This window comes from Ziziphus jujuba, chromosome 10 (genome assembly GCF_031755915.1).
Source record: "Ziziphus jujuba cultivar Dongzao chromosome 10, ASM3175591v1".
Classification (NCBI taxonomy): Eukaryota; Viridiplantae; Streptophyta; class Magnoliopsida; order Rosales; family Rhamnaceae; genus Ziziphus; species Ziziphus jujuba.
In genome coordinates, this window is record NC_083388.1 from 9099597 (window position 1) to 9109904 (window position 10308).

The 10308-nt window shown below is 34.0% G+C and overlaps 1 protein-coding gene across 1 annotated transcript; it reads right to left on the minus strand.

Moving 5' to 3' along the window:
• Positions 1-8418: 8418 nt before the first annotated feature.
• On the minus strand, positions 8419-10308 carry LOC107410973 (scarecrow-like protein 33). Its single transcript, XM_016018474.3, has one exon. It carries the CDS (start codon positions 10306-10308, stop codon positions 8419-8421), a length of 1890 nt encoding a protein of 629 aa, XP_015873960.3.

The window sequence follows — 10308 nt, forward strand, 5'->3', positions numbered from 1 at the left end:
ATATAGATTGTTTCTTTCAAATATCCATGTAAAAAAAATTTTTCATATTAAGCTATTGGATTGTCCATTTTGGTATAACAGCAATTGAGATAACTAATTTGACAATTGTATGCTTAACAACCGGACTGAAGGTTTCGTCAAAATCAATCCCTTCGACCTATGTATATTCTTGTGCCACCAGTCATGCTTTTAGTCGATCCATTGCACCATCTTCTTTATATTTTATCTTTTACACCCATTTCAATCCAATAATATTTGTATTTTGAGGTTTTAGGACTAGTATACAGGTGTTGTTGTTATGAATAGCAGTAACTTCTTCTTGCATAGCATGAAACCAAGATGGATCTTGAAGGGCTTTTCGAAAGGTTTTTGGTCAACAGATACGAGAGCCATTTGAGATGCAAGGCTTAGATTATTTTGAAGTTTTCTTCGTGTGATCATTGGATGAGTATTGAGACTTTCACATTGGCTTGTCTGTTTTTGCTATGGTTGTGGTACTATTTTGTTCAGTGTTGGATGTAGCGGTGTCATCATCTTCTTGTTGATTTGATATGCTGGTTTCCAATGAATTAGTGGTTGAAGGAATGCTTCTTGGTTCATTCCATTCTTCATGTTTACTGCTTGTGCTTTCGGTTTCATCAGCCTCATTGCTCCTTCTTGTTATTTCTGTAACAACTGCTCTATTATTGGTCTGATGAGATTCTAGAATATTATTACTGCAGATTGTATCAATATAGTATCATTTTGTAGAGGGATTGATAATAGGCGATTGATGAGATACATAGCTGTTTGGAAAGCTTCAACCCATAGTTTTAATGGTACATTAGCATGAAAAATCATGGGAAGTCCCATCTCAACTAATGTCTATGCTTTCTCTCCCCAATCCATTTTGCTCTGGTGTACCTGGACATTAGATTTTATGGACAATTCCTTGTAAATTTAAGTAACTTTTGAATTTTATTGAAGCAAATTCACCACCTCCATCATTTTGAAAGATTTTAATATGGTGATCAAACTGTTTTTCCATCATTCTTTGAAACTTGGTAAAACATCATAAAAATCTGATTTTTTATGTAGAGGATATAACCAAGTAAATCTAGAAAATTCATCAATAAAAATAGCATAAAACAGAATTTGTTGGGTAGACATAATAGGGGCTGGTCCCCATAAATCACAATGCATTTGATGTAAAGGCATAGTAGAAAACAATTTTTGAAACTCGAAAGGAAAGTTTGCAATTCTTTCCCATTTGTCAACTGTCACAAACATGAAATTTATTTGTCCAAACATCAATATTAATATTATTTTTTCAATGTAAAGTCTTCAAGATGTTGGAGTTTGGATGCCACATTCGTTGTTGCCAAAGTTCTGAAGAAGCTTTACTTGCATTCAAAGCTTGATGGCTTCTTTCATTCAACACGTGTAATTTTCTCTTTTATTGGCCCATTGCTAGTATTCTTTGGTTGCAATCCTTAATTGCAAAAAAATAGAATATGAGAATTCAAAAGTGCACTTGTTATCTTGAGTCATTTAACTTACAAATAACAAGTTCTTTTTCAATTTAGGAACTACCAAAATATTATTTAATTTACGAGATCCATTTTCTATTTTAATTTTTGCATTACTTGTATGTGAGATTTTTAAACAAGTTCCATCACCGACAAGAGTTCCATCATTACCATTATAAGGAATCAAATTAGAGACCTTACCTATATTATTGGTCATATGTGATGTTGCACCTGAGTCAGCATAGAAATTTGAATTTAAATTTTCAGCTATATTTAATGCAGCAGATGCCTCTGGAATTTCCTTGTTAGTATAGGAATAATCAAACCTATGCCAACAATCTATTGTACTATGATTTTGCTTTTCACAAATATGACATATGAGTTTTCCTTCAGTCTGTAACTTTTGCTATTTTTCTTGGTCTACAGCAGATTGACATGGTTCGTGTTCAGTTTGTTTCTCTCCAACAGCTTCATTAATCTTACCAGCGGGAGTAAACCTTTTCTCTTAAGCTGACATGACTACCTCTGCCTCCTCGTCTACATCCACGTTGACTAATGAAGGCTTGATTGTGATCAAATTCAAACTTTTGTTCCTCGGTTCCTATTAATTGCTCATGATTCTAAAGAGCTAAGGAAAACTGATGAAAAGATATGGAGGTTTTGAAAACATGGCTATTTTGAATTCTTTGTAATCTGGACCAAGTCCTCGCGCAAAGGAAAATATCTTATCAATGTTGGAAAGTAGGTACATTTATAGTAGCAAGATTATGACAAATCTGCTTGAATTTTTATGTATATTCTTTAATGGATGATGATTCCTTTCTAAGTGATGCAAGTTTGTCCTTTAGAAGGTGTTCTTGCTCTTTTATGGAAGGTAGCAGCTCTTCTTCAATGGATTTCCAAAGAGAATAAGCATTGTCTATCCCTACATTCAAACTTAAAATTTCGTTGGTCATGACACTTAGTAGCCACGTAGTGAGTAGTTCATCATTGCTAACCCGTGTACTGTAATTCGGATTAATCACAATGATCTCCTCTTCATCTTGTAGAAATTCATCTGGTGGTCTAGTATTGGTAAGGTGGTGGCTTATTCCAAGGCTTCGAACCAGTGGTAATATTTGAGATCGACAAAGCAAAAAGTTGGATGCACTTAGCTTTATAGAAACTAGGCTAGTGCATTGATGAAAGGATTGAATTGTGAGAATGGGTTCTGTTTGATGGACTACAGGCATTCTTGGCTTATCTTGTGTTTGAGAAGAGTTCCTGTTTTGGGATTCCATGGAGATATCGTTATGCACAGAAACATGCTCTAATACCATATTGAAGTTAATGAATATTGATATTATTCAATCGGTTAATGATTTACAAGAAGCAAGCCTATATAAAGTACAAGCTAGAATTGATATATGGAAAGCAATTGATTGATTTTCCTAATACAAAGAAGCTAGGAAGGTAAGTGAGATTATTTCCTCCTGTATTTGTTTTGTTTCCATAGTGAGCATATTCCTTCCCAGCCGTTGCCTTTCCATGTCCATTAATTGACTCCTATCAATTCCTTCCATATTTGTTAGTTAACTCCATTAATCCCTTCATCAATTTCTTCCTTACTATAGTCGTTGTTGCCTTTGTAGCTTTTGCTTTGCTGTTATTTGTCTTTGAATCCATCAATCCCTTCAATGTTTGTTAGTTGACGCTATTAATCTCTTCATCAATTTCTTTCTAACTAACCGTTGTTTCCTTTATTGCTTTTGTTTTGCTGTGATTTGTCAGTGACTGAGCTGATTGAGATTGAGCTATGCTATCCATTCTAATGAAGCACCTCATCAAAATATGTGGTATTCAAACATAAAATGTATTAATCATATGAATGGAGATAGATCTATGTTTTCTAATTTGGATGAATCAATTTACAATAATGTAATGTTTGGAGATAACTGTACAATTACTGTGATAGGTCGAGGAAATGTGAAAATTTGAACCAAAGGAAATACATTTTAAATTATTTCCTATGTGTTGTTTGTGATAGATTTAAAGACTAACTTACTTAGTGTGGGATAGCTTTAAGAAACAGGGTATGAGATCACCATCAAAGGAGGATTTGCCAAATTTCAAATCCAAAAGGCGATTTCATTACTCAAGTTAGCATGACATCAAATTGTATGTTTACTCTCTATCTTTCTAATAGTAGTCATTCTTGCTTGTTTGCTAATTTGAAGAATACAGCTTAATTATGGTACTTTCATTATGAGAATTCAAATTTTGAAGGATTAAGAACATTAAAATAAAAAATATGGTATATATCAAGTCCTCCATCCTTTTGAACATCCTCAACATATATGTGAAGAATGTGTTGTTAGTAAACAAGGTGAACTCATTAAAAACTCACCGAAATCCAAAAAAACGATGAGCCGCAACTGTCACCAAAATATTTCCCCTGTGCCAACTCATTCAGTGGCCACTGGCCATCAAACTTGGTGGAATGGATGGACGGTGAGTGGGCCTCTCAATGTTATGGGCAGTGAGGTTTGGGGGTGGTTGGATTGAGAGAAATCAATTGGTGAAGAAAATGACACATCGCTGAAAATTAGACCAATCTTGGCGTATGGTCGGCTTGTTCGCCATGGGTTTTGATCAGCCGACTGATCATGAGGAGGGCTACACTTTGGGCCAGATTGTGCACACTACCAGTGACCAGAGAACAGCGAATGACAACAGGCCAGATTTTCTCTCTCTCCTCTCTCTCTTTCTCTCCCACCAATAAAGACCTCTTGTGGTGCCACTATGCACTCACGGATTGGGTATGAAGCTGACACACGGCACAGTGTCAATGTGGTATTTTGCACCTGTTTTTCATGTACGCCAGAATTACACCCAGTAAAATCAGTCTCGGAAAAATTAATCAAACTTTGCAGGTCTGTAACTTTTCAACCAAAAATCCAAAGTAAACATGCCGCTAGTCTATGAACTCATATCAAATCAACGAGTATTTTACAACAATATATAAGTCAAACTCAACAACGCTCAAATAGTTCGGATCGCAAATTGTTTCATCCATAACTTTCAAACCACAGCTCTGTTTTTGACGCACTACTAGTCCACAAACTCATATCAATGCGTATTTTACCACGGTGCCTCGGTCAATTCAAAATTTTATCAATAACAAAAAGTCAATCATGGAGCCCACTCGGTCAATCCTTGTCAACTTAATCAAGGTGTGAAAATTTCCGATATACTTCGAGATGAAGTGTTACAACCAATTTGATTGTATCAATTGTAGTATCTTAAGCAAAAACTTCTTTGTAGGCAATGCCGAACGAAAATCCTTCTTTGTAGTCAATGCCGAATTCTTGGTTGTAGCCTTTAGCTACTAGTCACACCTTGCATTTGTCAACTTGTTGAGCTTCTTTAAATTTAGTCTTGTAAACCCACTTGACACTAACTGATTTTTTCCCTTTAGGAAGATCAATCAACTCCCATGTGTCAATCCTTTTAATGGCTGCAATCTCATTATCATTACTTCTCGCCATTTTACATCTTTGACATCATTTTTAAATGATAATGAATCACAATGTAAAAACAAAGCAATATGCACCATTTTGATTGGTTTTAATTACTGCATAATTTATCATCCATGCAGGTCTTTTTTTGGTACATTTAGACGTGGTCACCTTTTTCCACCTATTTTGGCCTCCCTAAGTTTAAATTTAAGGTATGTTTCGTTCAATTCTTGCTTGATTGGGAGATCAAACAACTTCCAAACTTCTCAGTCACAAATTGACCACTGCCAATTCAATCTCCTAGAGGTAAGACCCAATGTATGATCCTTTCATTGTAAACTTCATTTTAGTATATTTATTGTCTATTTAGGATAAAGTTTGTATTAACTCCCTCGGGGTAGACTGTGTATAATATACCCGACTAAAATATTATTTTAATCGGTGTTGTATACTATTGATATCTTAGGTACCCGTGTGAATCGAGAGACCGGCCTTGTGGAGGATCCTTAGTGATCTGCATATTTCAGGTGAGTGGTCCATTTTTCTATAATTCATTTTCAAGCTGATTAAATTATGTTATGTGATTAGTTAAATTCTTGTAAATTTTGTGGTATGTTTTAAATTAAAGAAAATTGTTATTAAATTATGTTGTGTAAATTTATGTGGTTTTATATATAATTTTTACATTGATTTTATGGCTTTGAAGAATATAATCGTAATAGTTTTATTATGCATACAAATATATATATATATATATATATATATATATCTGTGTTTGTGTGTATGTGTGTGTGTGTGAATATATGTGAGTGTGTGTGTGTGTGTGTGTGTGTGTGTGTGTGTGTGTGTGTGAATATATGTGAATTTATATTTATTGTGGAAAATTTTGAGTTTATAAAAATTGTTGGATTTAAGATATGGTTTAAACAAAAATATAGAATTTTATGGGTTTAGAAAAATGTATTAAACCATGTGTTATTTTATAAAAATTTGATGTTCATTGTATTACCAATTTTATTTGTTTTAGATGCACTATATAGTTATTTTAGATGCACTATATAGTACTAGTGTTCTGTACTGTATATGTTAATTAATGCGTAGATATTTATTAGTAATCATATGAGAGCTATGGGCCAGAGGATTGGTTGGTATTTTATACAGTGAGCATCAGTCGTTCCTTCTTTGGTCACAGGATAGCATGTTATTAGCACCGGCGCTGTGGAATGTCAAGGTGTTCAATTGCATGTATCTCTCTTAACCTCCCCTTCAGAGTGGTACTTGGCACGCGAATATTGTCTGACACCACTTGGTATATAGTGTGATGCATCAAATTAATTTTTAATACAAATTTTAAAAGAAAATGTTGTAAAATATATTTTATCTTATTTTAATTATTTATTTGAATTTTTTTTTAAATTATTCAAATGAGTATTTTATAACTTATTTAAATTGTTGGATTTAAATTTTACCACACTATATTATTTATTTAACTTAACTTATTTAACTTAACTTATTTTATTACGATTTTATTTTATTTTATTTTATTTTATGTCAAATTGCTATATAATATTTTAATTTTACTTTATTTTAATTATGTTTTTATTTACTAATTTGATTTTTTTGGAATATAAAAATTATGGATTTTGTGAAACTAATTTTAAAGAGGACATTTTTCAAACTGAGTAAAATAGTGAAGGTTTTAAAAGAAAATCCTTAATTTTTATTTATTTATTTATTCATTTAGTTATTTCTTATTAATTGTCCCTATTTTCTAATATTATATTTTTATTTCGTAGTTGGGTGCCACTCTCTGGAATAATAAGTATTTCTTTATTTTTTTTATTTTAAACCTGTTTTCTTAGGCCTAGGTATTTAGTAGGCATTAATCATCTGAGTGTGAACTCACCATTTCCCGCTACTGTGTTAAGAGAGAAGCATTCTTCTCTTCTTTTCTTTTCTGTAATATTTCTTTTATAGTTCCCTCTTTATTTGTATTAATTTTGTCATTAAATTAAACTTGAATATGCTCTAATTACTACTATTGTTGGATTATTGTTACTTATTTCTTTCTATGCTTGTTCCCTGTGTTATTTTGTTATTAAAGTGCTATCCCTTGTGAAAAAAATTTGTAGTAATGTAGAAAAAATAAGGTGATGCATTATTTAAGCATGTTTTTCTATGTAGGGAATTTTGGGATAAGTCCAACTTTTAGGAAAGTTACTGGCGGATTTTTTGTAAGAATATTTGGTGGGTTTTCTCTAGTTGGGACTAGTCTAGGATTTTGGTAGGGACTCCTAGGTGAGTCCTAACATTGGGGGTGGCTTTAGCAGTTCAAAATGAATAATCTATTTTCCAACTCGATGTAAAATCAGCATTTTCGTATGGAGATTTTCAAGAAGAGGTGTTAATTGATCAACCTCCTAGTAATATGTAGTTGGGAAAAGAACATAAAACTTATAAATTAAAAAGGGCATTATATGGACTAAAACAAGTTCCACAAGCTTATTATAGTCGTATAACTACTTATTTTTAAAGGTAAGCTTTCAAAAATGTCCATATAAACACACTTTTTACAAAAGTAGGAGAAGATGGAAATATACCTTTTGTATGTTTATATGTGGATGATCTAATCTATACTGAGGATGATCCAGCCATGTTAGAAAAGTTTAAACAATCTATGATGAATGAGCTAGTTTGATATGTATGATCTTGGAAAGATGCATTACTTTCTTGGTGTCAAGGTTATTCAATCTATAGATGGCATTTATATTTCTCAAAAGAAATATGTGCAAGAAGTTTTGAACAAGCAAATTACAGGAGGTAAGGTTGAATTGGGTTCAAAGCTAAAGAAAGATCCTACAGGAGGTAAGGTTGACAGCGCACTTTACAAGCAAATTATGGGAAGTTTCATGTACTAAAAAGAAGCTAGACCAAATATTATGTATGCTGTAAATGGGAAACTGGTTTTACCAAGTTTTAACAAGTCATTAGGATTATGTTTTAGGCAAGTTGTCAATTCCTACTTTGTAGTTCATGTTTGCTGGTTTTTTTGTATTTTCAGTTTCTGTAATCCCTATTTAAAGAGACACTTTTTCATGAATTCAATGTCATTCAATTTTCCTTTTCTTTCCTTCTGTTTTACCAACGAAAGTGTTTTTCTATATAATTTTTCCTACCCCATTATTTTGTAACATGTACTTATAGGAAATATTATCTGAATTACATGTAATCAAGCATCAAAGATCCAGCATAAGTTGCATGACCCTCATTATAGCATATTAATTAAATAATTATATAATAAAATATATCACAAACGAATTCTTCAAAAAAAAACAAAAAAAAAAAAAGAAAGAAACAAAGGAAAAAAGAAGTATGTAGATACATGATTATTTCTTTCTAATCAACTTCTATTCCTAATAGGCAGGTTTCCAACAAGAGAGAGCATAGAGGATTCTTCCTTTCCATCCCTGTAACATCCACTCACCATCTTCATCCACCACGAAATCCTTATGGTAATTCGACATCACTTGCTCTTTCACTTTCTTCATCACCTCTCTATTTAATGGAAGTTGCCTAAGCCCAGCTCTTTGATGCCTAAACTGCCATTGTTTGTACATCTCCGGCCTCTCAATCCTTTCAATTCCTTCACAGGCTATCACATTTAATATCTCCATCCCATACACTTCCTGCTCGAACACTATCCTATCCTTGTCTTCTTGGCTATCCGAACTTGCCTCCATCATATCAAACTCCGCTGAGAAATGGTGGAGTGCCTCCTTGAACCGTGACATGAAGAATGGAGCATCATAGCTTCCACTAATAACACCATGAACAAAAATATCAGGGTTTATCCTGCTTATTAAGTTCAGAACACCATCTCTCGGATTATTTGAAGTTACGGTCTCATCGAGTAGATGTCGAAAGCGGTATAAGCAGTTAACCACGGTTACCTCATCTCTTCTTTGATTAATCTTGAGGTTTTCACATAAGATGGTCTCCCATCTCTCTGCAATAAGGGAATTATACTCAAAAGGGACATTGAATCTCTTGCAGTACTTTGCTAAATATTTTCCAGTTTCTTCCACTCGTGCTTCCGGTCGGAAACCAGGTGAGGGAAGGTCTATTCCCGTAATTCGAAGAAGAGGAGGTCCTCCCTGTCTTTTCGAAAGGCGCTGGATAAGACTCGGCCATTGAAAACCATTACCAATACCGAAATGGATTATGTGGATTGTGTTTGCTTTCTCAGCTAACTCTAGTATGGTCTGATTGGTAAGGAAATTGGAGGTTTTGATAAAAGGGCTTGCTGAGAGAAACAATCTGCAGGCTTTTAGCTTATCGACCATGGACAATTTTTTAGCATTTAGAGCTCTGTAAACTTCGCTTCCTGTACCTGATAACCGTGCATCGAGAGCATTAGCAAAGGCGTAAGCTAATCTCTGTGTGGAGTTGCCAAAGCAAGAAGAGTGTTGCCTGATCTGCGTAAGTAGTTCATTTGCACTTTCTCGATCGTTCACTGCTACGGCTTCTGCACAGTTTGTGAGGAGAGCTCTTAAATCTACCAAATCTTCAATGTTTACCTGTTTCTTCCTTCGGACTGATCCACCAATTACACACCCTTTTGACTGTCCGATGTTTATTTGATGATTAGTGGATAATTCTAAAGAGCTAGAATCTTCTCCATTGGAAAGCAACACCTTATCAAACAAGTCTATGAATTTGTCTGATTGATGTTCAGGATAAAGTGCTAAATGCTTATAATTATTATTCCTCTCTCTTTCTGACTCGTGACTCTCAGTGGGTTGGTGGTGATTTTTCCTTTTCCTTAGTGCACTAGACAGATGATGAAAAGAAATAGTAGACGAAGTTCGGTTGAGTTCCAGATCAGGGATCAACGTGTTATTCTTCTCAATGAAACCTGTGCGTGGAGGTTTACTAGTAGCCGAAGAACAAAAAGACTCTGAACTATTGGAGTAGAAATTAGGCAGAACTAGAGCTGGAATATTATTATAAGATGAATTATGATGAAGATCACTGACCATGGCATCATTATTGGAATAGATACTAGTGTAATATTGACGATCATCTATTTGGCTGTTCAAAGAATTAATAATAAGTGGAGCGATATTGGAAGTTGATGACGGTGAGCGAAATTTCTGAGCAAGAACATCATAGAAGGATCTTTCAGCAGCTTCAAGTTTCGCATTTGAAAACATGTCGGTGGTGGTCTCATCTTCCAGGTCTTCTTCGAGAAGAATCTGGCTTATGGAGTTCAAAATGATTTCTTCTTCCCTACGGTTGCTCAT